This window comes from Taudactylus pleione, unplaced genomic scaffold, assembly GCF_031769625.1.
Source record: "Taudactylus pleione unplaced genomic scaffold, aTauple2 ptg000366l, whole genome shotgun sequence".
Lineage (NCBI taxonomy): Eukaryota > Metazoa > Chordata > Amphibia > Anura > Myobatrachidae > Taudactylus > Taudactylus pleione.
Genome location: NW_028284767.1, coordinates 9,496,206 through 9,518,353, shown reverse-complemented (window position 1 = coordinate 9,518,353; position 22,148 = coordinate 9,496,206). Strand labels below are relative to the sequence as shown.

The 22,148-nt window shown below is 41.4% G+C and overlaps 1 protein-coding gene across 2 annotated transcripts in view; it reads left to right on the top strand.

The window, feature by feature from the left end:
• The window catches only part of LOC148508469 (uncharacterized), a 30,701-nt gene extending 15,991 nt beyond the window's left edge, over window positions 1-14,710 (top strand). For both annotated transcript variants that reach the window (XM_088444578.1, XM_088444579.1), the window contains exons 5-9: window positions 466-1,618; window positions 4,778-4,986; window positions 6,837-7,947; window positions 10,928-11,008; window positions 14,487-14,710. In XM_088444578.1, the coding sequence (XP_088300704.1) occupies window positions 466-1,618; window positions 4,778-4,986; window positions 6,837-7,947; window positions 10,928-11,008; window positions 14,487-14,510 (2,578 nt within the window). In that variant the 3' untranslated portion in view covers window positions 14,511-14,710. The remainder of the gene's footprint in view (window positions 1-465; window positions 1,619-4,777; window positions 4,987-6,836; window positions 7,948-10,927; window positions 11,009-14,486) is intronic.
• The last annotated feature ends 7,438 nt before the right edge of the window (window positions 14,711-22,148 follow it).

Sequence of the window (22,148 nt, the reverse complement as noted above, 5' to 3'; positions counted from 1 at the left end):
TATATTTATTCTCAGTGCGCCAACAAAGAGGACATTCTTTTCTTCTTCTTTTTGTCCGCTCATCTATGCTGAGTATCTGTCCGTCTTCATGTGTAATGCCGCGCCGGCCACTGTTTTTCTGCTTGCAGCCATCATTAGTATCAGGTCTTACACCCACCCTAAGCTGGGTACAAAACGCCCTAACTTCGTCCAGATGCCAGAATCAAACACACTCGCCCACGACATTCCCACAAGTTGGATCAGTTTTGTTCGTTTTCATGGTAGCTGCTCAAAAACTTCCAATTCATGGATAGGGGGATCCGTCTAGGTAGCAGTGTAGATTTGGAAATATCTGTCCAAAAAAAAGGGTATGTTTATTAATTAACTGGCTACTGACTGTGAAAGTTTCAAGACAATTTCCTGTAATTCCTTTTATATTGTGTGTGTGTGTGTGTAAAATATATATATTTTTTAATTATTTAACAGGAAGCGTTGTCCAGCTACAATCCAGCTGCGACTGGGCCCAGAAATGGACAAACTCATAATCACAAAGGCTGACCTCAATCACAGCCACGATTCAGAGATCGACCTTCCATCTCGTTTTACAAGAAACCCAGAGCCCTATGTGGATGTCCCGACCAAGGTGTCACCTGATGTGTCTGACAAATTCATGGATAGAACAGATCTGACTAAGCTCCTTCGTTTACACTTCCCATTCGGCAGGGAGTCACAGTTTTTGGATGAAGTGGAATCTCTTTTTAATACTGATCCTGGTGTAAAATTGAAACTCCTTTACATAGACGATAAGTTTACAGTGAAAAATATATTTTTGATGACGTCTGCCATGCAGACCTTACTTCACAATTTTCCAGAACACATATTTGTTGCTTTCTATCCGGGCCTTAATCAAGAATTTGATTTGTACTCTGTGCTTTGCCAAGATGAGAATTTTAGTTGGAAAGTTTGTGCCCAGTGTTTTGCAAGAAAAAACTCCACTGAGACATTGCGGTTTCTTATGCTTTCTGTTTTGCAAGTTCACCCTAATTTGGACAAGCAAGTAAAGCATTTGACCCTGAGCCCAGACATTAAGAATCCTTTGGATATGCAGGTGCTGCTTCCCAATGCCACGATAAAGCTGTGCTTACCATTTGTGTTGGAATTTATGCATTGTAAAATTTCATTCTTGAGTCAGATGGAACAGTCCCAAATCAAAGAGTTACTGGTCTGTCTTGCTAAAGCGTCATCAACTGACATGTATACACAGTACCTTCATGAATTAAAGGCTGCATGTCCGGTTGAAATTTTCCAATACTATTTTGACACCTTGCATCCATTTTGGAATTTATGGTCCGGGAAGGATAGTAGAACAAACGATGTGGAGAACTCTATTTATAATTATGTAAAATTGAAGCATCAAGAATTAAGAGCACACCTGGGATCATTGTCCTCTTTGAGCCAGTGTCTACATGCCGTACTGGTTGAGGAGCAAGGCCATGGTCAAGAGCCGTCAGAATCCAGTAACACTTGCACGACGGACCAAAGCACTTCTACCTATGACTTAGACGCTTCATGTGTGAAGACTGGCGAGGCCCAAGACAGTGCTGGTGAAGAGGTTGTTGCTGCTGGTGATTTGAATAAGGTATTTCTTGCACTCTGCGTACATTATATGATAAGATTGCTATCAGAACTCTCAGTTGAGTATTTATATTCTGGTTTCTCCTACAAAAATATCCATCTCCATATCCAAATTTACCCCATAGGCCCGTATTCAATTTGAGGCGAAAAGCCGTTTTCGCCGGAAACTTTTCGCCAATGACTTCTTTTTCGCCTATTTTGACTTTACTCCGTATTCAATTTGGAAGACTTTTCGCCTAGGCGGAAAATCAATGCAATGTAATAGGCAGAAAAGTTTTGCCTATGAATAGCAGGTGGAAAAAAGTGCAGAATTGGGGTTTTGGAGTGCAACGTTGCAGGAACCCCTGTGCAGCCTTCAGGCAGTCCCCCAAAGGTAAACTGTGTCAAAAAATCACTTTGAATTTGGGGGCGAAAAAAAAATGTTGGGGGACAAAGTTAAAAACTAGCGAACTTGACTCTGGGGGGGTCCCCAAGTATGCCCCAAGTGTCTCTTTCATTGCAGGGGCTTGCGGCAGGTGGATATTTCACGATTTTTTTCAACTTAACTTGAGCAACTTGCTGACCCCCATTTTCAAGTGCCCCAAATTTGCTGGGATAAGTTATTTTTTGCAAAAAACCCCTCCTGAATACTATTCTGCACCACTTATACAAAAACGCTATTTAGCAGCTATTGAACCCGTTTAAAAACACCAAATACCTTCAGCAAGTAAGATCGGGGGTACCATAGCTAACTCCCATGCCAGAGCATCATTTGGGGGGGCGTCAGGATGATTTCCCCAAATCTGACAGTACTTTCCGCTTGTTTAAGTTTCGCTGGGTCCCATTTTCGCGTACTTTCAAATTGAATATGGGGATACGCGGGCACGTGCGCAATACTTTTCCGCCTACAAAACACACGATGTAGGCAAAAAGTCTGGGAGGTGGAAAAGTATTGCGGGTCCGCTCAAATTGAATAGGGCTCATAGACTCTATTCCTTAGAAGGACAGACCTAGAATTAATGATTTACTCTTTCTACCAAGTTAAGGGGTTGGAATAAAATCTGAAATTCATGATCATCTAGGAGCCACCTGGAACCTTTAAGGAGCCAGAGAAGTTGTGCAATCAATACAAAAGTCTTTTATTTTTTATTTTTTTTATAAACCACACAGGCTGCTCTGATCCCCACCTTTCCCCTAACCTTAGAAAGTATGCCAGTTATCATAGGTTTTCCCCTCCATCTTAACCTCAAAAGATGTATCTATTGCATGCGTGTTACAGACACACTCTAGCCATAAACATTTCTAAATATTGACGGGAAAGTGTTGCGCTGATGAGTAGATTATGGGTTTAAAAACTATTTTGACAAATACAGTATAGACAATGCAAAACATTCTTAACTCCATTTAAAAGTATATAGTTTTCTATTTTGCCATGACATGTAACTCTTGTATGGTTTATTTTATATGGCTTTCTTTTTAGTTCATGTTTAATCATTTACCTGACAAAAGTAAAACTGGAATTCCACATAGACATGGTGTATTTTTAATCTTCCCATTGTAAAAACTGCTTATTGATTTAAAATAAGGTTGGTGTTTATTACGGTTATGGAGTTTGGAGTCCGGTAAGGGGTCTTACCCATTGCATTCTAATGTCCTGGGGTAAACTCTAGGCTCAATATTTTAACATATCAACTCCAAAACCTTTACCTTATACGGTCACCAATCTCTTGAATGTTTTTAAACAAGCATGGTAATAAGCAGCTGAGGGGTCTTCTGTATCAAGCCAAATATGGAAAAAGGACATTTGCTTTTGGACAGCCACCTTCCGCAGTGCTGATCCTGGAAGAAGGAGAGGTGCATGCATGGTAATATTGATCATTGCCATGATGTCAGTACAAGTCCCTTGCTATTAATCTCTGCTAGGACAACATTGGTTACCAGATCAAGGCCATAAATATGGAAGGCACACAATCTCTCTCTGACTGTAATAGAAGTAATGTGCCCCAAGTATAGAATTTATTTCTAATCCTGCAATAGAGCGTTACTCTTGGCATGTTTCATGGGTAACTTAGTACACACACACAGATTTTCTGTCCAACCATCCAACTAGTTGATTGGTTGGAATGAAAACCTGGTAAGGTATGAAAGCAAATGACAATCAGCAATTTGCTCCCAAATGCCAGAAAATGGACAAAAACTGTTGTTTGAACAAATTGTTTAGATCAAACATTTAACAAACTTGTCTGACGACCATTTTCATCTGTTTTCTGGCATTTAGGAGCAAAGTGCTGATCCTCAGTTACTCCCATACGTTACCAGATTTTCATCCCAACCAATCAACTAGTTGGATGGTTGGACAGAAAATCTTTACGTATGTACCCAGCCTTATGCCATTCTGTCGGTTGAGAGTGATGACTTTACATTGAAAGTTACCATTATCTAAAGTTTGTGTGTTTTGGGACGCTTAGTTAAACTGTTGGGTTCTGGATAAAAGCTTGACAAGCAATAGATCGACAACAGATGGTCAACAGTCAATAGGTCGACATGGACAACATTGGTTTTATGCCGACATGTACCAGTGTCAACATGGGAATTGTTGACACACAAGTGGTCGGCATATGGGGGTTTTATTTGCTTGTTTTTTTAGGGTTAGACACTTACCAGAGGGTTGCGTATAGGCACTAGTAGGGATGGTTATGGTTGGGCACCAAGGGGAGGGTTAGGGTAATGATTGGGGTTACAAAAAAAAAGTCAACCATACCCATATGGACCTTTTGACCCTGCCGACCTAAATCAATGTCAACATTTTGTGTGTAGACCTTTTGTACCTGACAATTTTTTGTCCCTGTCGACCATTTGGTGTTGACTTATACACTGTCTACCTTTTTTATTGTTGATCTAATGAAGCACACCCAAATCGTATATGTCCCAGTTTTATCTACCAGATTTGTCTAGTGATCTGTGTAAAGTTAACCAAAGGCCTTTTCAGCAGAGAAGTGAAGCATGCGATGGCATATTGCTGCAGAACATTGCAAGATAACTAAGGGTTTCTTTTTTTTCTTTTTTTTTTCTTTGTTTTTGTATGGGAAAAACACTGGTAACAGTGGATTGAATGCTTAATCTTTACATTAACTCACCATGTCATCACTAAAGACAAAGGCCAATATGCTTTGTTTCCCCACAGGATTGTGAAGCGACATTAAAAATGCCGTTAATTGGTAAAGAATTTCAGAGTTGGGACGACTTTTGCGTTTACATGCAAGGATGGACTAAAGACAAATACTTACTTAATTTGTCTTCTTCACTCAATGAAGAGGAAGTGGATGAAGTACCTGCTGTTCCAAATATGGCCGAGTCCTTGAAGTACAGCTGGGCGCAGCTTTCCTGCAGTTGGTATGCCAGTCTCTTTCTTTCCTTATATTTCCTTTTACTTTTGGCGATTTTTGTGTCCATGTGTTTTTATTCCTATTAAGTAAAATAAAGAAAATATTCTGTGGCAACTAGTCACTGTACTCCTTGGCCTCGTGGAAGGGGTACTGGTAGGACTTCTGACAGGCACCTCCTGGGTCCATATGAATCCAGGACATGCATTTATTCCACTGAGTCTCAAGAGTCGGCCACACTGGAGCAGATATAATTTAATAATGGATGAAAAGTGGGATATGTAGCATGGCCAAGTACAGTGCAATGTCTAAGGAGGTTCTCCAGATCTTGTGCCCACCAATAGGCATTGAAACTACCCTTCAGCAAGGTGAAAAAGTGGGATAAACAGTACAGGTCAGAAGTGTTGAATGATGATAGTAGAAGTGACCGATATGGTCGCTCATCAATGACTACTGAGGGACCTGCAAGAAAGTTACAGAGCCCAGCGCCGTCTCACTGTAGTAATTATTTCCCACAGCCAGTACCAAAGTGTTGGTACCTTTTTAATTGAGGATTTTTTTTAACATCTTTAGGCAGACTGCTGAAGGCCCCGGTAGCTAATTATGATTCTACAGAGAAGCAGAAGCTTATGCTTTAGGTGTGGATCATTCAAGAGGCACAATGGCTAGCAGAATATGGGGGGCAATGTCTCCGTGGTTCCCAGCAGAGGTGATAGAAGTTGTGTGCTGTGCTGGGAGGCTACCATAGTGGGAGAGACTACCTTGTTAGCAGATGTGACTGACCACATTGGCAGTAGTGCCAGTTTAGCAACAGTCATTCCCAAAGGTGTGTACAATACCACTGTTCTGCTAAACCCCACTCTCTGTTTCATGGGTAAATTATTGGACACACTGTCTTATTAACATCAATGTGTTTGTTTTGTCCACTAGTATTGCTTGCCAAAGGAGAAAAGCAACGATAACTGAGCTACATCACTAATATATTGTACACTTCCGTATATGAAGGTGCCATCTGGTATGTTCAGATGTAATTGCAAGTATGGGCTTCTGCACTTCAAATAATTTCTCACTTGCACTTGTGATAGAAGTCCTCGTTGTACCCAGTGCTTACTCGCAGTACCATTTCAGACTGCCAGTTTGACCAATCATTGTTGGGCACCCTAGGTCTTCATACCACTGTATTTTTAACTATTGTTCCACCCCTGATGATCAGTTTTCACCAGGCTTGTTTAGCTGCTTGGAATACAGATTACAACACCACATCAGCTAATGATTTTATCATATTGTATGTTTCACTTTAAATCATGTAATTATAAATATTCACACTGTTCCAGCACAGTTGTTGTTCTTTTCTGAGGACCGGGCCATGTCATGAGATTTTGCAATAGCTATGAAATTAGTTGTCATTTATTTATTAAATAATTTTGTTTAATTAGAACCAACCCTTGACCTCTTAAACACTTGAAGGGCAGAGTTTTGCAGAGAAGTGGAACGCTTAATTGGTATTTAAGATAAGGCAGTGACCACATTTATATTTCCTAAATTCTGTAGAATGGAGAGATTATTTTCACACAACTTCAAAATATCTAATTAATTTTTTTGAGTTGGAGAATGTACAGGATGAAACCAGGGAATCTCAAACTTGAATTTTAATTCTTGAACATTAACTAAAATGTCTCCCTAACGTTTTTTCCCCTAGGCTTCTTAACGCATGGTGGTTGTACGGTGTGTAATCCATTATAAGCATTCATATACTGTTTTTCCAAGTTCATTTCATTATAGGCATGTTGACTGGTCAGTGCTTGTGTTAAAAGGACAATAATTTATGTGTGTGGTGTTTTGTTTTATGTTTCTATTTAGGAAGAACTGTTCAGCATTCATTGAGCTGACATTGGGTCCCCAGAAGGACAAGCTTGTCATCACCCAAAGTAATTTGCATCACACTCATGTTGTAGAAGAGTCCAATGACGCACCCCCTGAGAAGAAATACAAGCCATCACCTGCAGTAGGGTTACCAGTACAAGTTGCAAACAACATATCTAAGAAATTTCTGGAGCCAAGTGATTTAAAGAGACTCCTTCGCTTTCGCTCTGGTGCTTTTGAAGACCGCACTCAAGTCCTTGCAGAGCTGCAATCTCTCTTCTATTCAGACCCTGAAGCAAAGGTCAAACTGGTATTCGTGGAAGGCAAACTACACGTGAAGCAAATTTTTCTAATGACGTCAGCTATGAGAGACGCAGTACAAAATTTTCCCGAGTATCTGTTCATTGATGTTTTTTTAGAATTTAGTCAAGGCTTTGCTTTGTACACAACCTTCTGCAAGGTGAAGGGAGAAGAAGCGTGGACGCCATGTGCTTATTGCATTGCCAGGAAAGGCGTTGATGGCACATTTGAGTTCCTTACAGGCTTGCTTGTTGAAATTGTCCCCACATTAAGCAGCAAGGTAAAACTTGTAACGGTCAATCCTGATATCCAGCAGCCGATTAACCTGAGTTCCCATTTTCCGCATGCTAACCTGAGGTACTGTATGCATTTGGTTCTAAACTTGATCTACTGCCGAATCTCACTCCTGGATACTACGGTTGAAGCCCAGATTAAAACCTTCCTCCATATTCTTTCACAGACGTGCTCACTTAAGGTCTATGAGCGATATTTGAATGACCTAAAAGCCATTTGTCCAGAAGACATATTTCAATATTATTATGACACGTGGCATCCACGCAGAAAAATGTGGGTAAAAAAGGATAATAGGACTGAAGAGTCTGAAAGAAATCTCTTTGAAATGGTATCCCTGAATCATGCAAAACTCAAGGCCAAAGTCGGCTATATGTCATCTTTGCATCACTGCCTTTGCTCAATACTTGACAGCAAAGGGAAATCCTCTTCAGCTGCTGATGTCCACCTTCAGAATGCAGATCTAGCATCAATCTGTGACTATGAGAAATCTATTTTACCTGCATCAAACCAACAGGTAAATTCAAACAAGAGCCCTCATTATATTTTGTGGATTAATTAAGGCTTTAATGTAGCAATAAAGTGCATACCAGTAATCTTACAATACAATGTTTCCAATACACTTGAAGTACTTTGCTGCGGTATGCAGTCGTCATGCCGACATGGTTTGAATGATGTAATGTGGATGTTGTGAATGTCAACACATGATTTTAGTGTTGGGATAGGGTTAGATTAGAGTTGGGCTGCAATTAGAGTTAGTTTTACATTTAAAATCCAAATGTTGACATTCTGGCAGTGTCTACGTGTTAAATGGTGACATGCTGCCGACATACACCACACCCATTTGCTCCTGTCTATTATATAAATGACAACAGTAGGGAGGGAGTGTTCCACAAATCTAATATGGTTGTGATAGAGCTCTAAAAGGATTCTAAGGGGGAAATTCAATTAGCCGCAGGATTTACCCCACATGTGCTGCCCGATTCATTTAGCTGCAGGAACTTATCCCCAGACGCAGGATTTTTCCTCAGTGTCAGGAGCTGCAAGGAAAAATTCACATTAAAATACAGATTCTACATGTTCTTTATTCAGAAAATTGCTGTCCAGCATCTGTACACTGCCAGGGATAGCAAACTGCACCATGCATGCGTATATCGCGTAAGCTGTCCACCATCTGTACACTGCCAGTGATAGCAAGCAGCACCAGGCATGCGTATATCGCATAAGCTGTCCACCATCTGTACACTGCCAGTGATAGCAAACGGCACCAGGCATGCATATATCGCGTAAGCTGTCCACCATCTGTACACTGCCAGGAATAGCAAACGGCACCAGGCATGTGTATATTGCCTAAGCTGTCCACCATCTGTACACTGCCAGGGATAGCAAGCAGCACCAGGCATGTGTATATTGCCTAAGCTGTCCACCATCTGTACACTGCCAGTGATAGCAAGCAGCACCAGGCATGCGCTGGATCACGTAAGCTGTCCATCATCTGTACACTGCCAGTTATAGCAAGCAGCACCAGGCATGTGTGTAGCACATATGCTGTCCACCATCTGTACACTGCCAGTGATGGCAAGTAGCAACAGGCATGGGCTGAATCATATAAGCTGTCCACCATCTATTCAAAAAATTATTATTCTGAAAGCGCCAGTGCTTCCAATATTAAACAAACAGACCTATTCACAGTTTATAAATGTTTAATACACAGTAAATTATACATATAACCAATCAAAATGTAAAAGGTAGGTGTATTAACCAAAAGTAAAACGTATATATCTGTGCACATGTCGCTTTCTAAAAAGAGACTTCCATTTAGATCAAAAAGTTGCAATTGCTTTTAAAATAGAAACAGTCCGCAGTGAGAGTTTCTAAATATAATACACCCAATTCTATTAGGCATTCGCTATAGTGAGACCTCTTTCCATGTAGAAAGGCCTGGACTTTACAAAGACTGTGTTTATATTGAGTCTCAAGGTGCATACACACGTGACGATTTTGTAACCAACGATTATCTGTCAGATTTTCCCTTGAAAAAGTGAACGATTTTTTGAAGTGTAATGAACAATTTTTACAACGATGAACGAAAAATGTTCCTTCCCTTAATGAAAATCGTTATGTTGGACAGTCTGAAATGGACGATGAACTACAAATGGGAGCGCGCTTGAACGATTATCGTTCATCGTTATAGCTCAGAAACTGAACGATTTTTTTGAACGATAACGACGCCGTTAACGACAAATCGTTCAAAAAATCGTTCCGTGTGTTTGCACCTTCAGTCTGTGAACCTTTGTGTCTAATATAAACAATCCGTATTAGGAATAAAGCTTTTTAAATGTTCGCTTCTCCCGGCCCCAAAGCTTTAAGTATCAGGAGCCCGGTTTGGAGAATATTAAAGTGAATTGTGCAAATGAATGGCTGGAGTTGCCGGTGTCTATATACGTTGTTTAAGTAGGCGAGTCGTACGGCCTACATATTGGAACTTGGATTCACATTGCAACACGTAAATTATATATACAGTGTTGCAATTGATGAATTTCTTTAAAGGATGTCTTTCTCCAGTTGTATTGGAGGTACATGTTCTTGCCTTATTTTGCATAAAGGGGCAGGTTAGACACCTAGTATGATTACTGTACATCTAAAGGTCCCTTCAGGTTTTTACGGTAACCAAGAGTTATTGCTACTGTTTGTTGAACGGAACATACTAGGGGCCAGATAATTTTTAATATTCTTTGCCTTTCTAAATATAATTAATGGCTATCACAGCCTGTGATAGCAAATAGCACCAAGCATGCACTAGATCATGTTAAGCTATCCACCATCAACACACTGCCAGTAATAGCAAGCAGCACCTGGCATTGCACACCCCTTTATACATTGCCAGTGATAGCAAGCAGCACCATGCAGTCAAGATTAAGGTCTATGTACTAATAATCGCAGAACTGCCGCAATTATCTATCCATATTGCAGGGGATATTTACATTTTTAATGAAAATATTCCCGCTATGTACAAAGGAAAACTCGCAACAACAGCTGTCCCTGTGACTTATATCCCCGGCAAATTGTAGAAGTCTTTCACAGAAGTGAAAGACTTCTTTTCGGGGGAAGCTGATACTATGCATGCACACAGTTGTCAGCCTCTGGGGCCAGCCATCTGAAGATGGTGTAAACTACCAGGAAACTCTGAAAAACTTTACTTTTTGGAGTTTGGTGCATATGGGTCAGATCATAGTCCCAATTGATAATAATGGGGACAGCAATCTGAAGTGCTAATTAGCACTTTGCCGGAGATTTCAGTGAAATCTCCTGCATTGTGCTATTAGTACATAGCAACAGTACATAAAATTATGCAGAAACTACAGTTCTGCATAAGTTTATGTAAAAAACAGCTTGATACATAGGCCCTTAGTGAATGAAATAATGTTTAAGTGCAAACACTTTTGTTGTCTATTGAATTATCTGAAATATAGGTTTATTTTTGTTTTTCAAAAAAGGATTGTGAGCTTCCTGAGTTGAAGACAGAGAATGAAGAAACTCTATATGAAATTACTTCCACAGAAAGAACAACTTATGAGGTACGATGACATGCACTTTACTAACCGCATCACATATAGCTATAGTTGGGATTATTATTTAAAATGTATTAAATGTGATAAATCCCAAGAAGAAAAAATATATATATAATTTTTTTGCCCATTTTGGTTAAGAAAAATGTTGATGTTATAAAAGATGCAAAAAGACTAATGGCATTTTCTGAAATGCAATGCCTTCTGTTTAAAAAAAAAAAAAAATTCTGAGAAAATCCTCAGCAGTGAATGGGGTTAAATCACTATCTAGCTATGCACGAATTGCCTACAATCGATGGCATGCAGGAGTGACACACTCAAAATTACCATGACGTTTAAGGGGAGATTCAATTAGGCACAGCATTTACCTCCCAGCTAACGGAACGCACTGCCTGATTCAATTAGCTGCGGGAACCCCGCGCACTAAGACGCAGAGGATGGATTTTTCCTCGGCCTCTGAAGCTGCAAGGAAAAATCAGCGTTAAAATGGAGAGTCTGCTTTAGTGCGCAGGGAAAGGCACAGATTACAGCACTTTGCAAGGAATCTATGGGTTAGCGCACATTAACCCATGGTTTACTGCGCAGGGAAAATGGCAATTAAAGCAAACCCACACCTAACTGATTCCCCCCTGAGAAACTATGGCAAGCCTCATCAGATATGAAGTTTAAATGTGCATGAAGGTATGTAGAAATACTTACATGGTCACACACATGATGTACTCATATATGCTTAGCATATATAATTTGTTATTCTTAAATGCAATAAAGTGAACTAAAATGATTTTTTTTGTTTTTATTTTAATTTATTTATTTTTATTGTTTTATAAACCTCTTCAGCATCCATACATCTTACCGAAACACTAACAAACAGGATTTTACATGTAGGTTTCCACAAAAAAAAAAAAAAAATTTTTTTTTTTTTTTTTTACAGCTTTAATTTAAATGCTGGCCTCGGTGGCCAACTAGGTATACTTTTTTTTTTTTTTAACTAGAAAATATTAAACATTAAATGAGGGAGCCACCTTTTTTTAATTTGACAGAGGATGGGGTTATTTGGGCTTGAGATCAACCCCCCCCCCCCTCCCAAAAGCTTTGGATAATTCTTTGTGTACTGTTTTTGTTTTAGTCATTGTCTGGTGATCACCAGACAATAACTACTAATGGGTTATAATATTTGGAAGAAGAGACCCTTACCATTCCCAATGTGTGTGGGACAGTATGGTGAAGTCATAATGTGACTCCCATCATCTATGGAAAACGTAACCTTTCCATGTCGTAGGTCTATTCATCCGCAGCTAAGGGGTTAATATGAACTTGGTTGTGCTAATAGTTTTCTGGTATTAGCCATGTTAGTTTAGAGTTATGGTACAGTCATTAAAGATTGAACCCTCCTGTGCAGTCTCTCTCCTATCAGTACTGCATCCCTCCTGTGCAGTCTCTCTCCTGTCAGTACTGTAGCCCTCCTGTGCAGTCTCTCTCCTATCAGTACTGCAGCCCTCCTGTGCTGTCTCTCTCTTCTGTCAGTTCTGCAACCCTCCTGTGCTGTCTCTCTCCTCTGTCAGTACTGTATCCCGCCTGCCCAGTCTCTCTCCTCTGTCAGTACTGTATCCCTCCTGCCCAGTCTCTCTCCTCTGTCAGTACTGTATCCCTCCTGCCCAGTCTCTCTCCTCTGTCAGTACTGTATCCCTCCTGCCCAGTCTCTCTCCTCTGTCAGTACTGTATCCCTCCTGCCCAGTCTCTCTCCTCTGTCAGTACTGTATCCCTCCTGCCCAGTCTCTCTCCTTTGTCAGTACTGTATCCCTCCTGCCCAGTCTCTCTCCTCTGTCAGTACTGTATCCCTCCTGCCCAGTCTCTCTCCTCTGTCAGTACTGTATCCCTCCTGCCCAGTCTCTCTCCTCTGTTAGTACTGTATCCCTCCTGCACAGTCTCTCTCCTGTCAGTACTGTAGCCCTCCTGCACAGTTTCTCTCCCCTGTCAGTACTGCATCCCTCCTGCCCAGTCTCTCCTCTGTCAGTACTGCATCCCTCCTGTCCAGCCTCTCTCTGTCAGTACTGTCGCCCTGCTCTCCACTCTGTCCTCTGTCAGTACTGCATCCCTCCTGTCCAGTCTCTCTCCTATGTCAGTATTGCAACCCAATTTTTGGGTCACACATGGCAAATACTCTCCAGTACCAGACTTCTTTGTTAGAGTTGATATTTGCCCTGCAATGCCTACAATATTGCAGAGTGCAGGGTATCATCTTAGTCTGTGACTTTCAATTTGTTAGAACCTAAAACAATACTAGACCAGTTAATATGCACAAGACTGACCTGATGAGTACTTGATGAAAATAGTTAGAAGCAAATATGGATTAAGTATGTGTCAAAATGAAACATACGAGGGATGATTGAAAAGTAATGAGACTGCCTCTTTTTTTCTGTCCCATAGGTAGATGTGGCAACGCTATGCTGGTTATTGTGAAGCTCATACATCAATGTGTCTGAACCTGCGGTTGGACTGCCGTAGTCATCTTTGTTTGCTCAGAGCGAGTAGAAGATCTTTGTACATTTCGTCATGGCAGATGAGGAAGATGTGTCTGTGAGATTATGTCAGAGATGTGGTGATTGAATTTTGTGTTAAACTTGGAAAAAGCGGAAATGAAACTCCTGGAATGTTACAGCAAGCATACGTACGATGGAGAAACAATTAGCCGCGCTGCAGTATTTCGGTGGTGGAAGCATTTCAAAGAGGGCAATATGCGAGTGACTGACGAAGCGCGCTCTGGGAGACCATCCGCCGCAGTTACAGATGTCAGCATTGCCAAAGCTGCGGAGATGTTGCCAAATGACAGAAGGTTAACTTTACACAAACTTTTGGCTTCACTTGGCATCTCATTCCAACGGGTTCAGCATATTGTGACAAAGTAACTGAAAATGCATCACGTGTGTGTGCCAGGTGGGTACCCAGAAATCTCACAGAAGAACAGATGCAACGACAAGTTGAATCGTGCAAGAACACCGTTCGAATGTCGGAGAGGATACCTGATGTCCTGACATCGATTGTGATGTGTGATGAATCGTGGATTCGTCATTATGACCCGGAATCCAAACAACAGTCCATTGTATTGAAACATTTCAGCTTTTTCCAAGTTTAACACAAAATTCAATCACACATCTCTACCATAATCTCACAGACACATCTTCCTCATCCTCCATGACGAAACATACGAAGATCTTCCACTCACTGTGACCAAACAAAGACGTCCAACCGCAGGTTCAGACACATCAATGTATGAGCTTCACAATAACCAGCATAGTGTTGTCACATCTACATATGGGACAGAATAACAGAGGCAGTCTCATTACTTTTCAGTCAGCCCTCCTACCTAGGATGTTCAATGTATCTCTGGGTTTGAGAGAAATCTCCAGTTTGTCTAAATAAACAGTATGGATGTTTGCAGTTTGTAACCATTTGCATTCAGTCTCTCCTCTTCCATTTGTCCTGACAGAAACAGGTGGACCAGATGTGGTAACTTCTGAATCCTGCTCCAAGCTCGGCTTGCTGCGTATTCCTGGGCACATGAAGCATATTGAGTACAGATTTCATCTCTCAGCATCGGACATGTCAATTCACCTGATACACACAGCTTTTTGGATTTACTGTTAACTTTATATAAATCATTCTTTAGTCAATATTTTGGAAATGCATGTAAATATAGACTGTTTTCCACAATCTGTTGTTGAGTCTTTTTTTGTGTTTATTTCTGTAATTAGCCAGAGACTTTGTAGAAATGCAAATTATATTTAAAGAAACTATACAATATTGATGCTATACATAAGTAATTGTAAGGACAAGGATATTCAAGTGTGCTTTTGCTTCAATACTTATATTTAACCATATGCTTTTGCCATTTACTGAATATTCTAGTTTCAAGTTGCTCAATACTTTTAAAATAAAGTGTATATTTAACATTCATGCAGTATAGTAATACGATATAGCAAGCGATCACTTTCTCTGTTCCACAGCCGCATTTGCCAGGGATATCGAGTAGTAGCCGTTTTACTCTTTGCTCTGAATATTCACACAGTGGGTAAGATGTACTAAGCTCTGGAAGGTGACAAATTGGAAAGTGATAAACTACCAACCAATCAGCTCCTGTCATTTTTAAAATACAGCCTATAAGAGAACAGTTAGGAGCTGAGTGGTTGCTAGTTTATCACTTTCCAATTTATCACTTTTCAGAGCTCATCTCCCCTCAGTGTGTGACAATTACCAATAACCATTTTGCTCCAAGAGATTTGATGGGTATTATAAGTAGGGATAAACGGTTTGGTTTTGGCTCGGATCTTCCCGCCAAGTTCTGATCTCAGAACGAGGCATGCTGTCATCTTTCACGGACAAATCTTCATCTTTGTCCGTGAAAGATGATGTTTTACTTCATTCTGAGATCCGAACTTGGTGGGAAGATCTGAGCCAAAACCAAACCGCTCATCTCTAATTATAAATATACTTTTTTTTTTTTTATGCTGAGTCCAATTTAGCAATTAGATTTTTCCTATCGGGCTTAGTTTATTGTGGTACCATTATTATTATTATAATCCTTTATATGGTGCTAGAAGGGTACATAAACAGTTGAGCAGAACAAGAGAACAGTAACTTAAGCTGGGTACACAATGAGCGATGGGGTTGTCATATTGGATCCTTGGTACACATTAGCATGCATTACCTGCAACAGGGCCGCTTGTGATATCTTCCGGTTGGATGTGCAGCACGACCAACCGGACGATGTCACAAGTGTCCACGGGAGCACGCATATTGGCCATACACACTGAGTGATGCGGCCGATATGCCGTTCTGATTCGGCTAGAAACTACATATTGTGCCGACATTGCTCCAGTGTGTATACGGCTTTACAGTACAAGACATGCAGGACAAGTACATGGTATATAAACATTGCATAAAGTGCACCTTTCTACTTTGCATATCAAGCTTTTCTAAACTGATGGATAAAACTCTAACTGGATTCACATATAGATGTGTCCTCACTTGTCTTTGCTGCAGTTGCACCAAACAGCCCATCTTAGCGCTCCTGTTCCTGAGACTTTGGTAATGCTGAGCGTCTGTTTTGGCAAAAATGTGTTAAGTCGTGATGCAACTAGGACGCACCATGAGACTCTGCTGATTAATTTGATATGTGATACTTGTATATCTCTATGCGACTGAGTCTCTCAATCAGCATGTAAAGTGCTATGAAGCAGCGGCCACAGCTTTTTTTTCCTACACCAAGTTCTGTTTACAGACTCCTTTGCACACCGATATACAAATGTCACATATCAAATTAATCAGCAAAGTCTCCTGGTGCATCGTAGTCACCTCGCATTGCAACTTAGACGCATTTCGGCAAAAAAAAGATGCCCAACGCTAGCAGAGTAGCACGGGACCTGATGGCTCACTAATGCCAGGAATTTCACGCTCTCTTATTTTCGTGCTCACTAATGGCAGGCAATCATCGCCTGAACACTCCGGTCAATCTGCCGATAACGACAGATTGGGCATGTTCGGGGATGAGGGAGGGTGCCTGCACTGAACGACATATTGTTCAGTGTGGGCACCTACAGGATGAGGAACGATTACGATGTAATTGTTCAAACATTCCTGTCTGCAAGTGGATACGCGGCATTACTTAGCACTTCAGTCAATTTCATTTAACCATCTGGTTTCAAGCATGGATATCCTTAAAACCTGGACAGTAATGGTGGAGTTTGGGAACCTCTGCTCTCGGTCAAGGTTTTCCAAACTTGGGCTTCATAAACCCCTGGCCACACATCTAAAGATTATCTGTCCAACCAGCCAACTAGTTGATTGGTTGGAATGAAAAACTTGTAAAGTTTGAAAGCAAATGACAATCAGCAATTTGCTCCCAAACACTGGAAAATGGACAAAAACTGTTGTTTGAACAAATTGTCTAGATCAAACATTTAATAAACGTGTCTGAACATCCATTTTCATCTGTTTTCTGGCATTTAGGAGCAAATTGCTGATTGTCATTTGCTTTAATACCTTACCAGATTTTCATTCCAACCAATCAACTAGTTGGCTGGTTGGACAGATAATCTTTAGATGTGTGGCCAGTTTAACAGTGCAAATTTCCTCAGTATCACAATTAAAATAGCACCACCTGTGGATTTTTTAAAAATTCAGCCAGTAAATACACCTGTGCACAAAGTAGGAGAGCTGGAAAATATGCACTGTTAAGGGTAACTGAGGATTGCATTTGGAAAACCCTACTCTAGGTTGATGGCCAACAGGTAGAGAAGTAACAATAATTTTTTTTTTACTGTTTTAGTACTCCAATTGAAGGACACTTGGGAACTTTGCAGTATAGTGGCTATTGATGAGTACAGCCAGTTTGGAGTGTGGGGAATTTACTTATACCCCTTTCAGACATACGACCCGGGAAATTTCCTGCTCAGACCCGGGAATTTCTCCTATGCAAATTCCCAGGTATTTGGTCGAGACCCCCCTTTCACACTACAGCGTCTACCCGGGAAATTCCAAGGTAGACCCGTTTCAGACATAAGCTGGGTTTTTTAGTATTAAATATTACCTGCCTCTCCTCTGCCAATCCTAGCCTATTCCCTCTCCGGCTGCCGTTGATGATGTCATCATCATGCAGCCATTATAAAAATAGGTAATAAAATAAATATTTTCCTATCTGCCCTGGTGGTCCAGCGGGAGTGTGGGCGGCCCGCTGTGGCAAAGAACCGCCGGCGGGTGTTCCCGGGCGTCCGGCTGGGGTTCTCTGTACCTGAGGACCCGGCGCAGAGGGCGGTGAGCAGCAACGCTGAGCGTCCTATAGGACGCTCTGCACTGCCAACTCAATGTAATGAGCAGCAGCGCTGAGCGTCCTATAGGAAGCTCTGCGCTGCCAATGTAAAAGCTGCTTGGTGCAGCCCGGGAGAGAAATTCCCGGGTAGCACCATTCATACATAAGCAGGGTAATTCCCGGGACTTAAGTCCTGGGAAATACCCTGGTCGATTGAAGGGTCGGCTACCCGGGAACGTGTTCCCGGGTAGGTACCTTTCAGACATATGTGGCAACTCAGTATGTCTGAAAGGGGTATTAGTTGCAGCTTTTAGGTTTTTTTTTAAATTTCTGGCATCTGCTGCACCACTGCGTATATGAGTCTCAGAGGTAAGTGAAGCCTCTCCCATTTCTAGGAGAGTGCCTTGTAGTCAGCATCCCTGTATACATTAGGGCAACAAATCCCAAAGAGGTGCAGATGAGTCCTCAGGTTGGTTGGGTGCGATGCCTCATTTTGGGCTGTGCACCAGGTGCTGGACATCTGCAAACCTGATATTCTGGTATTAGGAGCATCTCTTCCACATGTCTGTTTAAGGAGGTGGACACACTGATGGCTAGGCTCTCTGAGGGCTTACAGTCTAAAGGTGCGTACACACGGTATGATATATATGAACGATAATGATATTCATTTTTATGCAGTAAACGACCAACGATGCGCCTTCCCGCATGAACGATAATATCTATGATCGTACGTACAGGCAGGCCAACTTGCATGATATTATCAACTTTGCCTGTTCAGAGATGTGGCAGGATGACTTCACTGAAAGATATCAGTTTAATAGGCCAAGAACAGACTTGCACAACTTGGTGGAAATATTTTGTGACACCTTAAAGTAATTTGGTGATAGCGGCTATGAATTCTGGTCATGGGGTGAGAGTTTTTGTGTCAGCAGTCTTTGTAGGGTGGACCCTATGGCTTAAGTATATCTGAAGTTTAAGAGGAGAATCTCTTCTTAGGTGAGGTCTTATTCCAGGAGTAATGAACATGCGATTCTCCAGGTATTGTGGAACTACACTTCCCAGCATGCATTGTCAGAATTGTAGCATGCCCTAATAGTGAAACTGTGGCAGGGTATGCTGGGATGTGTAGTTCCACCACAGCTGGAGGGCTGCATGTTGAATACCCGTCTCATTCGGGCTAGGATCATTTTGCAGGCTACAGGGAGCTAGTTAATACTCTTAGACTTAGATGTCCCATTTTAAAGTAATTTTGAACTTCAAGTAGTGTGAGGAGTCAGTCCTTTTAAGGTCCACTCTCCATTTCTCAATATGTTTAGCAAATTGACCTGGCAGACAGACTTGGACAGCTTGATTCTCAGCTTCAAATAAATCTGACAAATTATCAGCATGACCAGCAACATTTCCACCCAGAAGCCTGCTTCTATTCTGGGATCAGTGGTTTGGTTCCACTATAGACACCTGGGTCAGAGGTATCATGAGCCGGGGATATGTCATAGATTATTAAGGGGCGTACACACTAGACCAGAGGTTCCCAAACGCGGTCCTCAAGGCTCCCCAACAGTTCAGGTTTTAGAGATATCCATGGTTGAGCACAGGTGACTTAATTAGTACCTCAGTCAATATGATTTAACCACCTGTGCTCTATCATGGATATCTCTAAAACCTGAACCGTTGGGGAGCCTTGAGGACTGCGTTTGGGAACCTCTGCACTAGACGATAAAAGAACAATATGAATAACGATATCGTTCAAAGATATATCGTTCATATCGTCCAGTGTGTATGCACCAAACGACTAACGATGCGTGCTCCCACGGGTCGCTAATGATGTTTGCTGTTTTTCATCACGTTTTTCTGGAGACAGGAACAAATATTTTGCACTGCAGGAAGTCAATGTTTTACGATCTTTGGGGGTTGTTGTACCAGACAGGCATAAGAGTTTAGGACAGAGGTTCCCAAACGTTGTCCTCAAGGTCCCCAAACAGTTCAGGTTTTAGAGATATCCATGGTTGTGCATAGGTGGTTAAATCAAATTGATTGACTCATCTGTGGTTAAGCATGAATATTCTTAAAACCTGGACTGTTAGGGTGCCTTTAGGACTGAGTTTGGGAACCTCTGGGGTAGGATTTTATTTCAGACTCTTCCTGGCTCAGAAACCAGACTGAGTTTTCATTTCAGTCTGATATGGAGAGGAAACAGACATTTGCAAACTCCTTCCCAGTGTATAATCTTTCTTTGGCTCCAGTTCAACACCCGATGACAGTGAGTTTTACCGCTGGAGGACAAGATTCTCTTGTTTCAGGGTTTGGTGAAGTCCTTTTTTCCATTTTAAGAGAAGTTTGTGCATTTTTGTATGAGGGATGCTGGCCTCAATCTATGAGGCCATCCAGCTTGTACAGTTTCACTCGAGAGTTCCTGGTAGAACTTATTTCAAAGCTAGCTGCACACTATACAATTATACCCATTTTCCACCAAAAACACGGGTCTGACCTGGGTTTTTGGACATGATTCCAACCCAGGTCAGACCCTGTTTACACTGCACCTTCGATCCGGGTCAGCCCTGTTCACACTGAATACAGGTCTGCCCTCCTAAATTTGTGAGGTCATCTTATTTTAGGCATGACCCAGCTCGGATAACCCGGGTCGCGCCATTTACACTGCAGCATCCTGGGTCCAACCCTGGTAGATACCTGGTCACTTGACCCAGGTTATTTTTCAGGGACCCTTTCCCACTGAGCCGCTAACTGGGTTATTACAGCAGTGGAAAAGGGGATGAAAATTGGGATGATTTGCCAATAATCGGGTGATCAACTTAATTTATTGTATAATGTGTACAAATGTGTTCACTGATGAAACGGTGGGAAAACATCCACAAATGCATTCCTTTGATTATCTGTTCTGTCGGTTAAGACTGAAATTCTCGGCCATTTCCTGATATCGTGCAGTGTGTGTGTGCATTGTCAATAATGTGCCCTTATTTCCTATGCTTTTTCCTGCTTACCTCATCATCATTGAGGGCGGACATATGCAAATTCACTGGTATTTCATTTAAATTGCATAGTGTGTAGCACTGATACTGTATCAGGACTGTGATTTTGCTGAAAAATCTTCCCAATTATCGGTATGATCAAAAAAAAGCATGTCTTCCCAATGTGTATCCAGTCAGGTAATGAGTCTTTTATTTGGTGGTTCAGAGCAAAGAACCTCAGACGAGAGCAACCCTTGTGATTGGACACTGGTGACAATAGATGCAAGCTTTTAGGGTTTAATAGCGATCACAATTTAAGTTTGATTATAGGATATTTGGACCTTGGAGGAGTCTAACCTTCTGATCCATGTACTGAAGATAAGAGCAGTGTTTTATACGTTAGAAAGAGGATGCCATTTCGTGCAGAAATGCAGTAAAAATGCATTCTGACAACACCTGCACTGGTGTAATGCAATCAGGTTCCTCTTGTCTTGTGTGACAGATGCTATATTATATAATGGGCCATCATGGCGCTGTCCGTTCTGACACTGGAATTTCTCAGATGGCAAGATCTTCACACTTGGGGAAGAACCCTTTATCAGAAGTCTTTTTTTTTTTTTTTCTTCAGCTGGTGGAAAGGTGAGGCCAGCCAGACATTGACGTAGTGGAGTCATATTTGAACCACGAGTTGTAAACGTTCTACACAGTAATCGGGGATTAGAGAGTGTTTCTAGAACAGTGTTGGCTAACCTTGACACTCCAGCTGTTGTGGAACTATATATCCCAGCATGCCCTGCCACAGTTTTAGCATGCCCTAATAGCAAAACTGTAGCAGTGCATTCTGGGTTATGTAGTTCCATAACAGCTGGAGTGTCAAGGTTAGCCAACACTGTTCTAGAAGATACCACATCTGTGCCATGGGACACTTGTCTAATTTACTTGTACCCTCCCGTGGCAATGCTCACAGGGTTCTGAGGAAAGAGAAAGGAAAGGTGTGGCACACAGACTCAACATGACAAATGTCTTATTTAGCAGCTTCCGCCAAGCCTTATAAAGGGTTTGTCTGAGAAGGTGAATCAGTCTATGTCCCTGTTTTACATAGACAGAACTCACTTGCCTGCTTCAATTTAGCCCTGGACTCCTATATTACTTCCCTCTCTCACTGACTGCTTGTTAACTGTAGTTTCAAAACACCATGCAGTCAATTTCCATCTGTCTTTTTTTAATTTTTTTTCTCTAGTCTATGTTTTAGACTAACGTTTGATAAATGCCATCTATCAAATATGACACAAAAAAATGTGTTGTGTTGTTGTGGCTGTCATACAATGGGGACGGGGCATGAATTAAGCTATGTCACCTCTCCCCGCCCACATTATGG